General features: G+C 42.9%; 2 protein-coding genes across 7 annotated transcripts in view; one reads left to right on the top strand and one right to left on the bottom strand.

Moving 5' to 3' along the window:
• Btg4 (BTG anti-proliferation factor 4) overlaps positions 1–21391 on the top strand; it is a 73485-nt gene that overhangs the window by 16544 nt on the left and 35550 nt on the right. For 2 of the 5 annotated variants that reach the window (XM_048343817.1, XM_048343814.1), the window contains exon 1: positions 15759–16162. The gene's annotated coding sequence lies outside the window, so the exon portion shown is untranslated. Of the gene's footprint in view, positions 1–13310; positions 13393–13900; positions 15372–15758; positions 16163–21391 lie in introns of those variants that run through there. The other 3 variants (XM_048343816.1, XM_048343813.1, XM_048343815.1) reach the window with 3 other exon arrangements.
• Layn (layilin) lies at positions 1866–21051 on the bottom strand. 2 transcript variants are annotated; one of them, XM_048343809.1, is made up of 8 exons: positions 20963–21051; positions 20350–20373; positions 17561–17858; positions 13209–13366; positions 9302–9334; positions 8587–8670; positions 6661–6763; positions 1866–4667 (listed from the first exon to the last, which is right to left on the bottom strand). In XM_048343809.1, exons 1-8 carry the CDS (start codon positions 21045–21047, stop codon positions 4304–4306), a joined length of 1149 nt encoding a protein of 382 aa, XP_048199766.1. In that variant the 5' UTR covers positions 21048–21051; the 3' UTR covers positions 1866–4303. The 2 variants fall into 2 exon arrangements, with proteins under 2 accessions (XP_048199766.1, XP_048199769.1); XM_048343812.1 differs by lacking the exon at positions 20350–20373.

The raw sequence follows: 21391 nt of genomic DNA, 5'->3' as shown, positions 1-21391 counted from the left end.
GAAGCATTTCAAAGTAGAGAATGTTATCCCTATCTAGCAATAAGGAAACTGAGACTTCAGTGATGAACTATTTCCCTCAAGATAGTACAGCTAATAAGAAAAAGGACTTAGAGCCTAGATACCTTGATTACAGAACCCAGAATTTTAACTACTTTGTTACAGAGCGGTATCTCTCCTTACTTCCTTACCTCCTTATTTCTACTTATAGTCTTGTGAAGTTACCAGAAATTGAAATCAGGCAGTTTCAATGACAGCCTAACACTGCCACCTCGTGGTAGACATAATTAAAGCAGCCTTCAGCTCCCCCTTATTGTATCATGAGAAATGCCACAGGCCTTCTTACCCCATTATACACCAATACTGCTAAGCAAGTGCAAATTTCATTTTAATGCTCCCTTAAATAAAACACAATACCTGTGAGAACATAGAATACAGAAGCACAAGCTTTGGGCCACTGAAAGGATAAAAATTTGTGGATTAAAATACATAACTGAGGTCCAAACAGGGTGATAATGTACATCTATAATCTCAGCTAACAGGACAGAAAGGTCCAGAAGGATCACAATCTGAAGCCAATCATGGCAAAAAGTGCAAAACTCATTTAAAAAATAAGTGAAAAACACAGTTGTAACTACTTTCAACGTCCTATGTGTATGTGTAGTTTCTATTATTGGTGATGTTCTTGTATCACCTTCCTATGGTTGTACCTACACTATCTCTGTAATCTTATCTGAGTATATTGGAAACCGTGTTTACTGGTATTGGAAGTAGGAAATTCAAAGGGAATACCAAATTTGAGAGACACAGGGTAAAAAAAGAGAAATAACTACAAAAGCAATACTTGCAAAACTGTTTGGTGTAAGCGAACTGAACACCTGGGGGGGGGGGAGGGAAAGGGGGGAGGGCGGGGGGCATGAGGGACAAGGTAACAAACAGTACAAGAAATGTATCCAATGCCCAACGTATGAAACTGTAACCTCTCTGTACATCAGTTTGATAATAAAAATTTGAGAAAAAAATAAGTGAAAAACAGACTGTAATCATGACCCAATATGAACAATAGCGATAAACATCAACAAAACAACTGGTCATAAAATCTCTAAAGTTGTATGCACTGCCCTACGCATGAAACGGTAACCCCTCTGTATATCACTCTGACAATAAAATGAAAAAAATCTCGAAAGTACCTATTCAATAGGGCAATAGATTTAATAGATTTAGTTTTTTTTTAACTTTCTACCTGGTCTTATTCTATTTTAGAAGGCATATTTCTCCTGGTGACTTGCTCTGATGGTTCGTTCTGGTCACTATTTCTTCCTGTGGTTCAGATTCAAGATTTAAGAACAAGATTACTTGGCAACTAGTAACCACCTATTCTTTTTTTGAGGGAAAGAATGAGCTGTGCAGGTAGTTGCTTTGTTGCTTCTCTATCGTTGAGTGTGCAGTTTCCCAGGCCTTTCTTTTAGTACTTCTGTCTTCACCATTAGATAGTGAGGCAGGATAGAGAGGTAAGATGACAGGGAAATTTAAAGTAATAAATACTAAAAAGCCAGATTCAGAAATTAGAAGTAAGAAGTAAGCAAAAAAAAAAAATTATAGCAGCTAGCTTTCCTCTCATCTCCTTTGACATGTTAAGAAGATCTAAAAGGGGGCTGGGAATGTGGCCTACAGGCAAGAGTGCTTGCCTCATATACATAAAGCCCTGGGTTCAATTCCCCAGCACTACATATATAGAAAACGGCCAGAAGTGGCGCTGTGGCTCAAGTGGCAGAGTGCTAGCCTTGAGCAAAGAGAAGTCAGGGACAGTGCTCAGGCACTGAGTCCAGGCCCAGGACTGGCAAAAAAAAAAAAAAAAAAAAAAGAAGATCTAAAAGGGCTATCTGCCTTCTCCTTTTAGGGTTAAGAAGCTGCATAGCTCCTTGAATAGGCAGAGAAACAGAAACGTGGAAAGCAGTTCTGGCAGATCAAAGTTCTGAAACTCACCTGTTGTCCCTATGTTTTGAGTAGGTCTGTATCACATCTCTATGCTCTACAGTGGCACTGGGTGTTGCTGATGGCTTTATAAGGGATTCATTGTCATCTTGAATCAGAGGCTCTCAGACATTCTCATCCACAATACCATGGCAAACTGGTGTGTTGTGCGCAGAGATAAGTAATATGTTATCAACAATTGTAGTACCAATGTTCAAAAATACTTTCCCTTCAAGAATTTCCATTTAAGAGAAAAAGTTGCAAGTTAAATATAAATAATATCCTCTACTTCCTACTCATCTGAGAGTGAGTTTTGACTGGATCCCATCATCCCTTAATTCTCAAATGTATGTTTCCTATAAACAAAGGCAACTAGGTATTGTCAATATAACTGTGACAATTAGCCACCCTGGGGATTGAACCCAGGACCTGCTGTATGCTAACCAAACACTCTACCACTGAGCAACATCCCATTTTAAATGATGGAAGAGACTTACCAAATTTCCAAATGATATTAGCTCCATGAATAAACCCAGTGTTCAGTTTGAACATAGTAAGTATGTAACATTTAGCAAATGTTTGTCAAATAAACAGAGGACAATTACTAGATAGAAATGTACCTGCATAAGGAGGAAGAAAAAGGACATTAAATAATACAAAGGACAAGACTGTCTGTAAGCATACATGGGATGACAATCTGTGGGTCCCAGCGGAGAGATAACACATGAATAACAAAGGAAAGGTACTGATCCCCTTGCTTATAACCTTGTTCCACATACAGAGTGAGAATGAGTCCACACTTGCAGTTTTTGTGATATATTTAAAGTACACTGTGACTACACTTCACTAGCTTCTGTTTACTTTGCACTGTGCTTTCTTCTTTCTTGGCAACAGGAGTTCTCTTCAAACGGTTCAATTATCTTCTCTACCCAGGAGAAATTAAGTACAACAGATCTTTCAGTTGAAATATTTGGATAGTTTTACATTGATCTGAAGGATTCGTTGTGCATATTCTATAGCTTTTGGTTGCCTACGGTGCGCTGGGCTGTCAGGGTTGTAGGAGGGCTGGTACCAAGGGCCAGGTAAGATTCCCACACTCACAGAGCTTGCTACCTAATGGAGGCCTGAGTCGTGGGGCACAGCGTAAGATTAGAGAAAGATTATAGAGCCAGCATAGGAAGCAAAGTAGGAACATGGGCGTTTTAGAGCACATACTGTTGTAACCCCACAAACCACATGTCCAAAGTGGGCAACAAAAGGCATTTTAGTTACTCACACTCTTCTGTGGTACAGGAGGTTAGATTGCCAGGCAATGGTTCCGGTCCACTGCATTGACAACTCTGAGACTAGTTAACTTTGTCTAGTTTGGGGCTCCATATAGGAAACATATCTGCCAAGTTATGAAAAGGTAAGAGAAGATGACAGATTGCTAAACTGATAGAGGGAGGTTACTGGTGGGTGTGGAGTCCAAGTATACATGGCTGATCCTGGGATAAGAAACTTTCCTCTAGATTGGAGACCAAAAGTATTTGACGTTATCAAGTCTCTGAAGCAAAAGTAAGATTATTATTTGCAGTAGGTCGATGTTGCAGTAAAACAGGCACCAAAAATAGAATGTGATGGTCTTTCAGGGCTAGGAGAACAAATAAGACCCATAGCAGAGACACAAATTTCATTTTTAGTTCAAAAAGTATTTTCAAGATGGTTATTTCTATGTTTAGATGTCAGGAGGAAGAGATAAAGTTCCCCCTGAGGCTGTAGGCAGAGGAAAGGCCATAGACACAGACTGGCTGGCATTCTGCTTCCTGCTTTATTTGATTTTATTCTATGAAAACAAAACAAACAAAACAGTCCAGATAGAATTGCTGATGTGCAGGCCAGCCTTCGGCTACCACACGTGGGCATTGAAAAAAAGAGTCTGTAGTTTCTGTCTCTTTGTGATGATGTGTGCTGTTGTACACAGCAAGGAAAACAGAAACTGCCGGTGGGGTTTCCAAGCTCAACCCTTATCCCTGCTAGTTCAAGCTCTGTCCCTTGGATATAAGATGTGACCAGTCTACTGGCATTTAAATGATAATCTACCATATGCCAGGTCAAGCTTGGCACATGGGACACATCTTTGGCAAGGTGCCTTTCTCATAAGGTCAAACTGGGTGGAAGGCTGGGATAAGGAATGCACCCAGAACTTGGGGACCCATCAGGAGTTAATGGGGATCACATGCTCAATCCCAGAGCATTTTGATATACCCTCTGTGCATTTTCTTCATGGAAAGTAGGAGAATTTTGCTTCTGGTTTCTTTCCCACTGGCAGTTCAAGTTTTGTTCACATGTCCTAGTAACCATATATTTCATTTTCCACCCATCCAGACTCCTTGCTCCTCCCCATTCTGTCAGGGGAGAACTCATAAATGTCATTGGTCACAAATCCACTCTCCATGCTTGCCAGAGTCACGAACCCACTTTCTGAAGGGTTTACAGCCATGTTGTCATAGTCACAAGACAGATCATCAGGAGTGGCCTCTCCTGAGCACACCCGGAATGAAATATTCTTCAGGTCTGGTCGGGGCTCAGCTAAGTCAGCTTCACTCTGTTTTCTTATGATGTTGTAAACTTCAAGATTTGGGCTGGCTTCTTGGTGAGGAGAGGCCCAGATGGTGTGTTGATCCTTTGTGCTAGGATCTGGCTGCTCCCGTTCTCTAGAAGGAAGACAGTGGGACTGAGTATTTGAGACCAGGAGACCTAGAGTGTCCCTGGGCTTTGTTCTCAAGCAAGAGGAACCCTTGGCAATCACTAAGTCACAATATCCAGCTTTGTAAATCTACAGGCCAGGGTTTAGGGGTAGCTGGGATGGGGGTACAAATCAGGCAAGTGTTATGCTGGAAGTAATTGCATATCTCTTGTCTACTGATGCTAGACTGTAAGTCGTAGGTTATTTTCCTGGACCCTGGGAATGGCCAGAGGGTCCAGAAATAGAAATGGATAGGCAGAAAAACCCACATTAATCAACTTAAAAAACACTTCCAAGTTAAATTTTACATGTGTGTGCATTATGAGAATACGTAATAAATCAGACTAGAATTTATAATACATTTGACCTGATTGCCAACAGAAATTATATTTTTATATCACCTCACAGTGATTATAGTTGCTTTGACATATTTTACACTTGTCTCTACTTGAAAACCACGGTAATTATGTCCACCATTAAATAAAGAAGCACATGAATGCATTGTTGCACCACACATTCACTTTTGGAAGTTTTTTGCCAAACTATATGACATGGTAATTGTTTCCTTGCCATCCCCATGTGTTTTGTTTTATGCATTTAACAGTAGTGTGCTAGGAAGAGATCCATAGGCCTCACTGGACTAATAAAGGAGTGTGCTACACAGTAAAGGTGAAAATTCCTGCTGTAGATGGAGTCCAGCTTGAGTTAGAATTCCCAAGTGCTGGCAAAGGAGGGAAATCAAGAACTAACTAAAGAGTAAATGTGTACACTCCTGGGTGTGTGCATGCACACACAGACATGTACAATGGAGTTCCAGCTAGGGCTTCTCACTTGCTAGGCAGGAGCTCTACTACTTCAGCCATGTCTCCAGCTCCTTCTTGCTTTTGTTATTTTTCAGAGATTCTCACATTTCTGCACTACACTGGCCTTCCTACCTATGCCTCCTGCATTGCCATGACAGCAAGTACATGCTATCATGATGGTGAGGGGTATATGTCTCATAAACTTTGTTCTGGGATGACTTCAAACTTCAACCCTCGTGGTTCCTCCCAAGTAGCTGGGATTGCAGGCATGAATGAGCTAAATATATTTGTAATTGTTTGAACTGAATTCTACTTTTAAATTCAAAGGAAATAACTAATAAAACTTATCACAATAATGGCTAACATTTTTGAGCATTTACTATGTGCCTATTCTTCACATATCAACTGCTTTATTCCTTATAATAAATCCTTGGAGGAAGTTATTAAATGAAATAGTTTCAACATTGGAATATTATTAGCACATCTTAAATTGCTCACCGGAGGAAGTAAAAAAATCAACACAAAAACCACCAAACACTTAAATTGGACTTTACTTTTCCTGTTGTGAAAATGGGAATAGTAGTGTAAAAATGTACCTGAGCAGTTCTGTGGACCTAGGAAGTGGGGGTTGTATCCCTGATCCTGATGGTAAACTGAGGCTGTCTGGCTCCCTAGCAAAGCTATTTCATAGCAATTACTCTGTGTGTTTCAGCTAAAAGGAGCCCCACTCTTTCATTGTGAATAAAGCAACTTAGTATTGGAGGCTTACCAGAATGCTTTGAAGCAGTCATTTTCCATGTGACCCATTAGTCATTCCTTACTCAACAAGCATTTTTGGAACGATGACCTACATGCATGGGAGCACTTTTCTGGGTGATACATGGGTACACAGGAAGTGAATAACAGAGTCTCACCCTTATAATTCTTTAAAATCTTCCACGCACACAAAAGTAAAGAATGGAAGATCACTTTCTTAGTTATAACTCAGCACAAATGCTCAGCACTTTTGAATACTGGAGGCTGCTAGAAATTTTCCTCTCAAATCTGCAGTAGTTTTTCTCTTGGAGTGGCCATGGCTTCTAATGAAGTCAGCAGGCCAGGGCTCAGATCTCAGAGTACAGAGAATGTAGAGGTTTACACGACGGCAACTTTACTTGCCTCCTTCTAGAGATCCATACTGCACATCCCACTGTGGCTACCACAAGGAGGAGGAGAAGAGGGACGGTGGGGATTAGGATGTAGGCAAGATTCAAGGCAGTGTCTAAAAAGGAAAAAGAAAAGTATACTATCAGCAGTGGTGAGGTGTTTTTCCTCCTCTTCCTCCTTTTCTTCCTCCTCTTTCTCTCCCTCCTCTTCCTCTTCCTCCTAATTCTCCTCTCTCCTCTTCTTTCTCCTTTTTCAAACCAGGCTTTAAGATTCCTAAGCAACACAGACTATACCAAAGAGCACATTGGAAGGAGATACTTTTAATTATCCAGTCAGCAAAGTCTTCCAGCTTCAACAAGTGAGCATTTTCTGCTTGTACTAGTACTCTAAATATCAATGAAAATAAGTTTAAATTTTTGGATCTCTTGCAAATATCTATAGGAATGTTGGATAATTAACTTCTTTTTTTTTTCAAAGAAGGGAGATTCTTTCCTTGTCTTTCTCATTAGTGTAGCAGAGGTTTGGGCTGGGTGTTGGGTGTGTGTGGGGGGTGGGGGAGTTGTGTTGATGCCTTGCTTCTGTGGATAGTCTCAGTAGTTCTCAAGCTGGGAGTGGGAGAGAGGAAGGGAAAAAGAAATAAGCCAGAAGTTCCAGTGTCATTACCAGAAAGAGAAGGAGCACCTGAATTAGACTGTAAATATTCCCAGTATTTCTGACCAAGCCTCCCTGTCTCAGCTGAACTCATGATCAGTGAGTGTGAAGGCCACTCAGAGGCCTGGGCATCCGAATCTTATAGACTTTGTAAGACATCCCTTGAGACTTAGAATCAGGCGAGATCAAAGATTAGAGGTGAGAATACCTTTCCTACCCTCGCCACCCAACGTTCCCAACCATCCAGAGGCTACTTTAAATTTTCTTCTATATGGCTACAAACCTGACAACCATCAAAGAACAAACAAACAAACAAACAAAAACCAAACAGCTTCCAAAACCATCACAAGGAGGTAGATACGCCCTGACTGCAGCCAGAGAGCACACAGACATCCCCACCTGGCCCTATGAGTCTCTTCATTTGGCTTCTTTTGACGTGATCCTGTACAACAAAATGCATAAGGACAGTGTTTTCCTGAATTATATATGAGTTGTCCTGGTGGGTTCCTGAGCCTGAAAGGGTTCATCATACCCCTAGATTTGTAACCAGTTAGTCAGATGTGCAGGTGACCCATGGGCTCCAAACTGTGGCTGATGTCTGAAGTGAGGGACCTTGTGGATTGTGCCTTTAAAGATGAAAGGGCCTGTGCTAACTCAGTGTCAGAATTGAATTACAGCCCTGAAATTATTCTATTTTATGGACACAGTAGTGTTCTCAAGTAGGCGAGAAACACACGATTACTTCTATTATGCAAAAGATTAAACTGAAGCACAGTTACATTAAGTGGTTTTTGTTCAGTGGCAAGAAACTTTGATTTCCCTCTTTGAAAGCCAGGGTTGAGAGTAAGGTTGAAAGTCTATTAGCTAATGGTGTGTTTTCTTTTACCTTTTATGAACTTTTTAGGTGATTCTGTCCATTTCCTCTCTTTGTTGCATGGACATTCATACATCAGGGCTTGAGCCTTTCCAATCTTATTTCTCTGTACCAAGTCTCTCAGTTCCCACCTACTGCCCTACCCCAATCTCTTGGACCATAGGTAGTGTTTAAGGCCTTGTCTTTAGGGTGAAGGACAGGATCTTTCACCTCTTATCTAGTTTAATATAATATTCTTATTTTTAGGATAGCTGCATGTGTCACATTTAATGTAGGTTTTACAAAGTCACAGACACCTTGCCTAATTTCATTTTTAAGGAGCTGTGGAGGGAATAAAGTAGAGAATACAGCACAGGTAATTTGTGATCAAGGAAGCCCATTAACTATTTTTCCCAGATGAGTTCTGTACTCACCTTCACTTTCTTTAACTGTTTGTTTGGCATCTTCTTTCTGTGATTCTTCTGGAAATATGGATGGTGTTGGGTCTGTTCCCTCACCTGAAGAAGAGACATACAGACTCAGAACTTGGAGAAAGGCACCACAGACCATGTATTTTCTGAGACTCTCCCATATCCAAAGTAGGATGCAAAAAAAAAAAAAAAAAAGCAGTACCAATTTGACCAGTGGCATTTATAAACACAGAAAAGTAAAGAGTTGAATTTTCTGCCCTTGAGGTTTAATTGCCTTTTATGTCTTAATAACTCTTTCTGCCAAAGATCAAGCACCAAAACAGCCCAAAGCAGTGGCATTGAGCCACATGAAGTTCCAAGGTGCTTAGAGGAAGGGCCAATGACTTACTGCTAGAATTATAAAATCAGTTTGGTCCAGTCTCTTTTCTTATTAGATTAAATTATTCCATTCATATTGTCAGTAATAATAAGGAACCTTCCAGACTTAACTTGAAACTCTTGCTTTTCAGATTTGACAGAAATAGACAATAGCAGAAAGTGAGCACAAGGAACAAATTAGTATTATGACTAGATGTGTCTTATGTTTGTCCAGGTCATCTGTGTTAACCCCAGTTGTCTTTCTGTTGGACAATCAGGTTGCAAGGACATTTGGCTCTAACTCTAAAAGAGGGATTTCAGAACAGCCCAAATTAACTGAAATCTCACAAGACAGCCTTACCTCCAGGCCTTGTAGAAGGAGCTGTTGGTTTCACTGCAGGAAAACAAAAACAAAACTAATAACTAAACTTTCCTGTCAGCTGAATGACATCAGCTAGAGAACGGCATCCATTTCCAATAAATTTTACTTATCATTACCAGATTATTGACTGTTACCAGACACAAGGAAATGGGTTAGTTAATTCAAAAGAAATGCTTCATTTCAGGCTTGCTTCTTTTTAAAATATTTTTCTTTTAGAATAGCAAAAAGTCTGGTGCAGTGCATGGCTGTGTGTTGTCATACAGCTTCCACTCAATCAAAGATAGCTAGTCCAGGTTCAATAATAATCTCTACTCCCCTACTACATGCCTGGCCCAGTATCTTTTTCTTTCTCTATTCTTTCTTTCTTTCTTTCTTTCTTTCTCTCTCTCTTTCTCTTTCTTTCTTTCTTTCTTTCTTTCTTTCTTTCTTTCTTTCTTTCTTTCTTTCTTTCTTTCTTTCTTTCTTTCTTTCTTTCTTTCTTTCTTTCTTTCTTTCCTTTCTCTCTTTCTTTCCTTGAACTCAAGACCTGAGCACTGTCCCTGGCTTCTTTTTGCTCAAGGCTAGCACTCTACCACTTGAGCCACAGCACCACTTCTGGCCTTTTCCATATATGTGGTGCTGAGGAATCGAACCCAGGGCTTCATGTATATGAGGCAAGCACTCTACCACTAGGCCATATTCCCAGCCCCTGGCTCAGTTTCTTTGAAAGCACCTCTAGACGTTTTATCAGTTTACATCAAGGTAACAGCAAACACTGATCTCCAAGTGGTGGAACTGGTTGAGGGACTGGGCAGCTCCCAGTCAGAACCTGGTGCTAGGCCCTGAGTCTTCAAAATTTTCCCAAAGCCTCAGGAAGATCAGGTTGCATAGACATTGAAAGTCCATTGTATTTGCTTTTGACTGACCTCAAGGGTATAGTGACTATCTCATGCTAATCGGATGCTCTGGAGTTTTGAAGGATGGTGGTTCTTAACAGAAGGACCTGAGCCTCGCCTAAAGTTTTCTTCAGAGAGGACAGAAATGTTTAATCATCTCCTCGTAAGTGCATGTGTGTAGATGTGATACATTAAACCTACTTATAGAATGATAGTTGTACAATAAAGACTGTTCTGCTGTATAAAAAACTCAATTTTGATAATAATATTTTCTTTATGGAAAAAGGAAGAATACTGAACCTAGTTTTGAGGGGGCTGACATCTTCCCAAAGGAAATTACTTTTAACTTATTATTTGGAACAATTTCAGATTTGTGAAACTGCAAGATAGTCTTTACCTTATCATTTTACAACATTTCATTTACTTAATTATTCTAGTTTGTCTGTCTGCTTGCCTACCTAATAATTACCTACCCACCCACCTACCTCTATATCTTTCTTTGTATCTATCTATATGCATGTATATGCACATGTTTATATGCACATATGTACAGACATAACTTTCTTACAGAGAGTAAGTTGCAGGTGTGGTGTCTTTTATTTGCATTTAACAGGGAGAGGACAGTCTCTTATGTAACCACAGTGCAATGATCAAAACCAAGAACTCCATCCTGATATAATACTACTATTGAAGAACTAGTCACATTCTACCTTCTTTCATTGACCTGATAGTGTCAATCATAGACAGTCATTTTCATTACTGTTACCACCACCATCATCAGGATAACCATAACAGTCCACAGTGACTTGTTGCACTTGTTAGGAGAGAAGGTGATGTTTCACCTAAACTTGAAGAGTGAGAGTGAATTAATTGGGAAAGGGGAAAGGGGTTTCATACACAGGAAGCAGCTGGCAAAAGCTCACAGGGAACTGCATTAAGTGCAGAGATATTGGAATAGGGTGAGGAGAGGACTTAAAGTAGTTGGAGTTGAGGCTAGAGAGGAAGGAAGGCAAGGGTCTGATCATGTCTGTTCTTTTCCAGCATGCTAAATTATATGAACTTATTCTGAGAAGGGGTGGCTTCTTAAAGGCAGTATGTTTATTCTCCATTTGCCTCTCAAACCTCTATTGGATCCATTCTCTGCTTTGGGAGAGGCTGATCTATGAACTATTTCATTGAGGCCCCGTGTCTTTATCCTCTGATTGTACAGAAGCAAAGTCAGAAGATCCGAGGGCAGGGAGGAGTCATGGTGTTTATTCCTCATGTCCCCTTCCATATCAGCATGGCTTAACAGTAGCAGCATTCTGTGGTGGGTCCTCTTATGATGCCAAGCTTTCTCTGGGTTCCACTAAAGTGATTCTCTCCCTTTGTCCCTTTTATAAACATAGTAGTGGCAATAGCTTCCCATTGTAACTAGTCCTGGGCATCTTGCCATTTCTTGCTCTTTTTCTATACCTCTGCAAGTAGCATTTTATCATATTCTCCTTATAAAATCCTGTGAGTGTGCTGTCCTTTTTCCGGCTAGATCTCATTAATGTATTTAATACATTAATACAGGCAATGGCAAGACAAAGGAAGAAGATGAATTCAAGTTCAAAAATAAAAGGATGTTAATGAAAAATGTAAAGTCTCTTATTTAACAATGTTAAAGAACAAACATTTAAACTATATAGCTAACAGAATATAATAACAAAAGTGATCTCTGCTGGTGGCTCACACTTGTAATCCTAGCTATTCAGGAGGCTGAGATCTGAGGATCATGTTTGAAGCCAGCCCTGGCAGGAAAGTCCATGAGACTCTTACCTTCAGTTAACCACACACAAAAAAAGGGCAGAAGTGGAGCTGTGACTCAAGTGGTAGAGTGCTAACCTTGAACACAAAAGCTCAGGGACAGCTCCCAGGCCCGAGTACAAGCCCCAGGACTGGTACACACACACACACACACACACACACACACACACACACACACACACACACACACACAGAGCGCACCAGTTTGTAACACGTTTTTGCTTTCAGTTTCTAACAAGTGTTTTGCTTTCACTGTTCTGAAGAGGTGACTTGCTAAGCCAGTCTAGGTCTTTGTACCCTTGCTGCCTGAGGCAACTCTGTATTGGTAGGGATAGCCAGATCATTTGAGAGGAGACTTCATCTGAGTGGATAAGGAGGTAGAGAAAACATCTTTTAGCAGCAAAAAAAAAAAAAAAAAAGTCTCCATAGCATAGTCCAATGCAAGAGACTTTAAAATGAAAGTATTATTTAGTCCTAAACTAAATATAAGTAACAAATCATTCTACTTGTGTCATAAAAGGCTGCAGAATTGGGGCCAAGCAGCTTTGAGGTGGTAAGAAACGTCAGGGATAAATCAATAAGGAGTTCAAGTTTGAATCTAAGTCACTTACAATAAGGGAATCTGGGAAAACTCAGCAAAATCCTTCTGATCTCGAAACACATGCAAATTAAATTTGTAAGTCATACCTAGAGGGGTAGGTGGTCTGGGGAGTTAAAAGTTACTCATCAAAGTGCCTGCTATCTCTGCCTAATGCCAGTGGAATTGGTGTACTTTATCACAGGCCTCCTCTGGTCATTTGTGTGTTCCTTTAAATTCCCCCCAAATAAGCTCACATGGTTGTTAGAAAACTTGTAGGAGACACGGTTATCAAATTCCAGGCTCCCACACATGTGAGATGAGTGTTTCTGCGTTTCCAAAGAAATGGCCTTTTTCTTGGATGTACTCAGATTTGCTTTATCACACACAGATTAGATCCCTTCTTTAACATCTCTTTTCTGGTCTTAGCATCTGATAACCTTTTCATTGCTTGAATTACTCCTCAGTAAGGAAGTGTCATCATAGTTCTCTTTACAAGAATTCCCCAAGTTTAATGTTACTGGCATTTGCAACAAAGCCTTTCCTGAAACCCCAAAACAAATTCTTGGTATTAGCATCTGTTTGTGAAATGGGAGAGGAGGCTAAGGTTTCTGCCCGCATAGTTTGGGAGAGGATTTATTACCATCGGAGTATTTGCAAATGAAATTGTTCTTCATGTTGCATCGGTCATCATTCCACTGGAACATATAGGGGCCTCCGATACCAGCAGGTGCTGATGGCTGGTGGTACATGACCACGCAGACCTCGCTGCCACAGGAAGGTTCATCTATGTACCAGTTCCTGTAGGAAAGGGATCAACAACAGAGGTGACTAGACACACAGATTCCACTTCAGAAAGCAGTACAGAGAGAGGGAGGTGCTAAAGTACTGCCAATAAGCAGAACCACATGCTCTCTAATATGGGTGTCACAATCAATCATCTGACATTTACCACAACCTCTTTTCCATTTGCTGTCTGCAAAGTAATTAGGAGGAGAAGCAAGTAGCAGAACTGGTTTAGGTGGTCTTTTATTTTTTTTCCTGCTAATTGTGTTTTGTTTCTCAATTTTCAGAGATCAGATGTACTGAGAAAAGGAATGGTACATGTCATTCAGATACTTCCTGTTTCCATTTTCCCAGCTTATCAATAGCCACTGTTGTCTTAACAGTCCTGGGTGGCAGATGAGAAGTTCAAGCATCTGAACAAGACATGCACACACACACATACACACACACACATGCATATATATGTGTGTGTATGTATATATGTGTACACACATATATTATATATATAGTTAGAGAGAGAGGAATGAGGAGGGGAGAAAGAGAGAGAGAGAGAGAGAGAGAGAGGCTGTTAAAGCAGGTGATGGGGTGGGGACAAAGTCAGGAAGACCACTGGTTCTTTTTCAGTTTTGAAGTCATTTCCTCTTGATCAGGCCAATGAGCCTGTTAGTCTCTACTGCCAGATGTTTTCTCTTTGCCTCTCAAGTCCCCCTGGAGGGGTGCCTTAGCTCTACTATCCAATGGCCTGGATATGTGGGGGTAGATTAAAATCTTGGTTTTTGTCAACCACCACAATGTGCAGGAATCCACCCTATTTTTTTGACTCAGGGCTGAACTTTGTACTCTGCCTGGTTACTTACCTGAGCGGTTTTTTCCTAGGTAGGGGTCTTGCCCTGATGCTTAGACTATTTAGCTAGGCACTGTTGTTCTGCCTGTCTTTTCTCAGAGGTCCTCCTCAGGAAGGAGATAACTAAGAGACAGGTCTCCTGCTAGTGACAGAGTATGGTTCTGCTTTAGTTCTGTGTTACATTTTGCCAAAAGGAAGGTCCTTTGTTGTATCCCCTCGGTTGAATTTCCTGAGCAATAGCTTAGTTTGCAATAAAAACTCCTTAGATATTATCTCTGCCTCTGAGGATCCTGTGGGGGATGTTTCATGTACCTCATCAGTATCTTCAGCCTGATCTTCACCATTGTTACTCTCCAGTAGTCCTATAGCTTTGGGGTATTTCATCTTATAGGTACATGGAAGATATTCCCAGCATTTGGTTTTTGGATTCCTGCCAGTTCTCAGACTCATAACTCACTAGTAGAGGTTAATGGACCAATGTGATTTTCTGTGATTCCAAACCTGAGATATTTGCAACAATATGTGTTTATTGGGAATGGAGAATAGTATACCTTCATCTTTCCTCAAGGTGCTGTTGATTTTTCCCACCGTCTGCTATAATATGGTTAGAAGAAGCCTAGACTTCCAAGACATCATGTAGAAAATTACATTGGTCTATTATATTGCTGATATCTTGCCAAATGGACCTGATGAACGATAAGTAGATAATCTACTGTAAGCCTCATGTGGCCCTGAGGATTGGAGAGAAACCCTATGGCTATTTAGGAGCACGCACTTTTTAGTATGTAGAGGTGCTTAGTGATCTAGAGAATACTAGAACATTCCTTTTGAGTGAAAAGACTTTTTCATCATGGAATAATTTGGAAAAGGAAGCATAACTTTTGGATCCCTAAAGGGAGCAATGATTCACTTTGGAATAGATACACAATCTGGGCAAGAATTTGCCTTTCCTGCCTCAGGACCTTAGGCAGCACCACTATCTAAAGGTGTATTCAGTACTTAGTCTACAAAACAAAATCCCCCAAATAACATCTTATTAGACAAGGGGAGCTGCTTCATAGCAAAGAAGGTGAAAAGGATAGAAGACAGGCCATGGAGCTTGCTGAAGCTGCCAGTTTGACTAATTGAACAGTTTGAAAATATACTTGAAGAACCCTCTTAAAGGCAATGTTATGGGTGGGTTATCACCTCTACAAAGCCATATGTACTTTAACCAGTGATTCACACAGTAGTCCTATATTACAAGAGTAGAATATATGGCTCTGGCCAATGAATAAAAGCAGGAATACCATCAGTGGTAGTAACCCATTGGAAAGAATCTGTACTCCTTGTCTCTGCAATGCTAGGCTTTGGGAGTTTAGAGGTTCTTAGTTCCAAGGGGGAAATATTTCTAGGAGATATAGAGGAAATCTTACTGAATTGGGATCCTTGTGTCCAGGGACCAGCTGTCAAGAAGAAATATCATTATCATGGCAGGAGGTAGGTGACTCTAATCATAAAGAGGAGTGAGGTTTCCTATTATATGGTATGGGCAGGGAGAAGACTCCTAGGTTATCTGCTTGGGTACCTCTTGGTACTCATGTCTCAATTTTAACAATCAACGGAAACGTACATTAATGACCACCTGAGAAGTCCTAGGTGACTAGGGCCTCAGACTCTTCAGAGATAAGGGTCTGGTTATGCCCTAGGTCAGGGTCTTTGCACTAGGTCAGCCATGGAGACCAATGGGGGTGAGGGCAGGAATCTGAACTGGAAACTAGACGAGGGAGATCAGTAAATATTAGTTGTGGACCTGGGACATTCTGCAATGAGAGGTACAGTTCGTCTACAGACTTTTCTGTTTCTCTCATGAAGAGAAGCCCATGAGAACCCTGGAGGAGTTTTTCCCAAACTTATATGAAGATGACATCTGATCAGCATAATGGGTAGACAGCAACAGATGTTACCTACTGACTTAGATATAACAGGTAAAATGCACTTTTTAGTCTTCATCTTTTTGCCTGATAATGACTTTATATGTTTTTCCATATCATTACACACCAATTCGGTTTTCTGTTTTGTGATTTTGCCACTTTATCTTTTGGGGGAAGTAAAAAAAACTTTCAATGGCAACTCTTTACCATGAAGATATTATATTTATAGACATTTCCCTAGTGTTATGTATGCCTCTTAATCTTGATCTTTTTTTTTTGGCCAGTCCTGGACCTTGGACTCAGGGCCTGAGCACTGTCCCTGGCTTCTTCCCACTCAAGGCTAGCACTCTGCCACTTGAGCCACAGCGCCGCTTCTGGCCGTTTTCTGTATATGTGGTGCTGGGGAATCGAACCCAGGGCCTTGTGTATCCGAGGCAGGCACTCTTGCCACTAGGCCATATCCCCAGCCCTAATCTTGATCTTTTTAAATGTTAGTTCACACCATTGACTTTTTTTTTTTTTTGGCCAGTCCTGGGCCTTGGACTCAGGGCCTGAGCACTGTCCCTGGCTTCTTCCCGCTCAAGGCTAGCACTCTGCCACTTGAGCCACAGCGCCGCTTCTGGCCGTTTTCTGTATATGTGGTGCTGGGGAATCGAACCTAGGGCCTCGTGTATCCGAGGCAGGCACTCTTGCCACTAGGCTATATCCCCAGCCCACACCATTGACTTTTGTTGTTGTTGTTCATTGGAGGGCTTGAACTTAGGGCCTGTTCACAGTCTCTGAGCCTTTTTGTGCTGTAGAATCCCACCAATTGAGCTAAAGCAACATTTTTTGCTTTTGAGTGGTCCATTAGAAATAAGAGTCTCACAGGGACTTTCTGCCTGGGTGGGCTTCGAACCACGATCCTCAGATCTCAGCCTCCTGAGTAGCTGGGATTTACAGGCGAGAGCCAGGGGTGTCTGGCTGCTATCGATGTTTTTAGGGAGAGATGATGGTGAGGTGTAGCATGAGTGAGCACCCATGTCTTGGTGATAAAAATTTAGGAGGGTACTACAAATTACAGCCTTCCTTGGCTCAGATTTCTTGTCTCTTACCAGGGTTTTCTGTGGTTTATAGGTAGTCCCATCTTGATGTCTCTTGATGTGTATTTAGTCTGAAAGGCCAGATAGCCAGAACCACTGGCTTACAATCCTGTATATTCAAACAATGGTATTGGGCTTCACCTAGCTGAACAGAACTCTTTGCACTTCATCTAGGCCCAAGTGACAGTTTAGCTCACTACTTTTACCACACTGCTCTGGTCAGTGGGTATTCTGGTGTTACTGCTTCCCCCCCCCCCCCCCCCCGCAGGCTCTGCCTGGCTAGTTGGCCTCCTTTCTTCCCCATGTCATTGCCCATCCAGCCTGCCTCTTTCTGAGTTATGTAAACAATGCTCTTAGTTCATACACTTACCTAAATTTTGATGTGCTGCCATCAGTCCATGCATAAAGGTCCTGGCAGGCTGTGCTATTGCTTTTTTTCTCCTCATGCCTTCGGAGTCCAATCCAGAAGTCACCATCAGATGCCAAGAGGTTTTCAATGAACTTTTCTATCAGTCTCTGCTCATCTTCAGACTCAATGCTGACTAGCTGGCCCCCATCCCATCTGCAGGCTTCTTTGGCTTCTTCAAAGTTCAGCCTTCGAGAAACATCATGGAAATAAATGACTTTATAACAAGGCCTTCGGGTCCCTCCTCGACAGACCAACTGCCCTAGAGAGAGAGAAAAAAGAAAGCAACCATTTTATGTTCCCACCAAAAGTATAGCAGGGAAGGGATACTCATAGGTATCCTGGATTATGATCTCTGAGTAGGATTCTTAGTACTCACTACTCATCAGCAGAGGAATTTCATGTCAGTTAGGATTCCCAGAGAAAATTAACACTGCCTCTAGCATGTACTTTAAACTCTGATGCCCAGATTATGGAATGGTGCCCATATTATGGTGGGACACTATATTTTGTTTATTCCATTACAGTTTCTTAAAAAACAGACATTTCTATCTTTTGTTTATTTGTCTTGTTTTTGTTGCCAGTCCTGGGGCGTGGACTCAGGGCCTGAGCACTGTCCCTGGCTTCTTTTTGCTCAAGGCTAGCACTCTACCTCTTGAGCCACAGCGCCACTTCTGGCTTTTTTCTATATATGTGGTGCTGAGGAATCAAACCCAGAGCTTCATGTATACAATGTGAGCACTTTACCACTAAGCCATATTCCCAACCCCCATTTCTATCTTTTAAAAGATTGATGACTTCACTTAAGACACACAAGGAACACTTTTATGCCATTAGGGAATCTCAGGAGATTAGTGACACTTAGTGAGTATCTCTATTAAGTGGTGCTTTTAGGTAAGAGAGGTGTTCTGAAGTTTTGAACTTGCCTAGATGGCAGGGTAACTCAGTCTCTTCTGTGAGCAGAAGCTAAGAGTATCAGATACATGGGCTTCTCTACTACTGTCAGTCCTCTCACCTAAAGACAACACCTAAGGCTTACTGGACTTTTCCTGTGTGCCATTAACAATGATGAGGACTTTATATTTATATACATACTTTATCTCATTTAACAATAGAGCCATCCCAGGATGGAGATACTATTCATGCCCCATTTTACAATTGAGAAAACTGAGGCTCAGGGAAATTAAGTCATTTTGTTTAAGGTCACATAGCTATCAGCAGCAGCATCTGAGTCAGAATCCAGATCTGATTGCAAAATCATCCCAGCACCACTGAACTCTATGGCTTTACCTCAGGTTCAGGTTGCTCTGGGAACCTGTACTATGTATCTCTTCTGACTAATACCTCAAGGGTTGATGACTATTTCAGACAAACTTGCTGAGCAGCGAGTAACAACAAATGGGTCATCGGCACACAGTGTCCTCACTTGTGTCTGGATGACTGAAGTCTCACTGCAGCCAAAATCTTAGTCTCATTATTCCTTCATTGAGTGGGTATTTACTGAGTGTATCCTCTTTGGGTGGCACTGTGCTAGTGGCAGGGACTATAGAAACAAATGCCAATTTCTAGTCCACGGGATCACACAGTATTTCCTTCTTGATCCAAGTGTACAAAATGAAAACCCCATCTCAATAAGGAGATTAGTCCTGCAAGAAAAGAGCTAAATTATGGCTGTGAGTGTGAATTTTTGCTACAGAATAAAGGGTAAAGGATTTGGTTTGGGAGTCTCTTCACAGACCTTCTGGAATGTTCTCATTTCCCCAACTTGTTTTGCAGTTGTGCTGGGAGGCTGATAATTTGTTAAAAAAAAAATTCTCAGTACTGTCCAGAATACAAGGGAAGGAGGCCACAGACAGTTAATGATACTGTTAGTGCTAACTGGGAATGAATACATGCAGATGGTCCAGAATGCTCCAGTGAATCTTTATTTTCATCTCTTCTCTCATCACTTTTTAAAAAGAAATTCTCAACAAGCAACAAGCTGAAAGAATTTTGCACCTCCTCCCTGTTACTCTTTGGAACCTCTAAGTGGGTAGGCCCACCAGCAAATTAGGAGGGCTCAAAGCTGGATGTTGCAGAGAGGCAGAGGCTTTCGGGAAGCCTGCAGAGGAGGCTGGCCTGGCCAAGTTTTTATGGTTACTTAAAGGGGTTCCAAATTGGGCATCAGAGGAAAGATAAACAAGGCCTCAGGAACACCCCCAACTTGACCATTAGCATATGCTGGAGTTGGGTTTTCTGGCAGCTCCCACTTTTCCACTGGATTGTCAAGGGAAAACATAACACCTCAATGGAGTTTCCTGTATGGTCCAGCCTGGCCACATATACCCATGTCTGCAAGTGCCAGAGCTGGAAAGATGCCTGTGGGCCCATCTGGTTCCCCTGCCTTCAGGAAGTGTCTTTCTCTTCTCATCTGCAGGAAGGGGAAGGGGGAGGGAGCTTCTGTCCTCCCTCTCCTTCCCCAACCACAGAGCTTCTGTTGGCCGACTCAAGCAGCTCAATGCAGTTACCCTTGCTCTTTTTCTTTTTCTTTCTGTCCTGAAACCAACTCTAGATTCATTAAATCAGCCCCACAAGTTGAGATGCCGGAGTGCAGTAGGCTCCAAACTTCTCCGTCCCTTTTGGCCAAGGTGCTGGCCCCTTAGAAGGGAACCCAGAAATGGTGCAGCTATTAGCCGCCCCACCCCTTCCCCTCGCCCCCATCCCAATCCCAGCAGGCAGAAGAGTTGAAAGAGGCGAGAAGCTTAGCACTGTACCTCCTCTGGGGTCCAGGTCGGAGTCTGCAATGACAGGACAGAAGGAAGGAAGTGGAGAGTCATTTCCCGGAGCCAGGCGCGGCTTGTCCCGAGCTAACCAGGCTGTCCTCCCCGTCTCCAAGCGCTCCCGTGGCGGGCGCTGGAGCCAGCCGTCCTCCCTCCCTCCCTCCCTCCCTCACGAGAGACCGAGAGCAACAAGCAAGGCTTCCCACACTACCCAGCCCTTCCCACCCCCTCCCCCCTCCCCAGCCTGGCTGCCTCGAGAGGCGAGGTGCCCCGGTGGGGGGTGGGGGGGGCCGGGAACCACCGCGCTGCATCCAGGGGTACAGCAACCAGGGGTACCCACAGCAGCAAGTGTGCCCACCGCCCCGCCCAGCCCTCCACCCACCCAGGGCCACAAAGGACTTTCCTGGATACCCAGGGAACTGAAGAACGAACTGAGGAAATCCCCAAAGCGAGCACGGACCCTGGAGGGCTCATCCAGGAGTGGGGCTTGGGCGAGGGAGGCAGGGATAGGGGGGTGTCTCCCTCCCTACCCCATGGTCCTGTAGAGTCCGCAACAGCTAGGGTTCCCCTGGTGCATCCACCTGCGCCCCCCCCCCCAAGCACTCACCGCTCAGCAGACGCCCCTTGGCGCCCCGCGGTCCCGCCAGCAGCGCGGCCAGCAGCACGGCCCCAAAGGCAGCGCCCGCAGGCATGGCTGGGACTCGGGTGCAGCCTCCGGCACCCCGGCACTACGGTGCGGAGAAGCCACTGGACGGACAGACGGATGGACCGACCGCTGCGTACGCCACGACTGCAGCCGAGGCTGCAGCATCTCCCACGGACAGACTCTCTCTCGCACGGACTCCGCACTGGGAGGAGCCCAGGCGGGTGCGGGGTCAGTCGTTGCCCTCCGTCCGCCTCCGGGGACGTCACGGCTGGGGGCGGGCCGCCAGAGTGCTATCCCCCCCCCCCCCTCCGCTTCAGACGGCCTTCTCCCTCAGGCCAGGCGCCAGCCCCTGCCCACTGGTACAGCTGGTGGTGGAGGGGGCTAGCTCGC

The sequence above is a fragment of the Perognathus longimembris genome, chromosome 3, assembly GCF_023159225.1.
Source record: "Perognathus longimembris pacificus isolate PPM17 chromosome 3, ASM2315922v1, whole genome shotgun sequence".
NCBI lineage: Eukaryota > Metazoa > Chordata > Mammalia > Rodentia > Heteromyidae > Perognathus > Perognathus longimembris.
The sequence above is the reverse complement of the archived record's forward strand: the minus strand, read 5'-3'. Positions and strand labels throughout refer to the sequence as shown.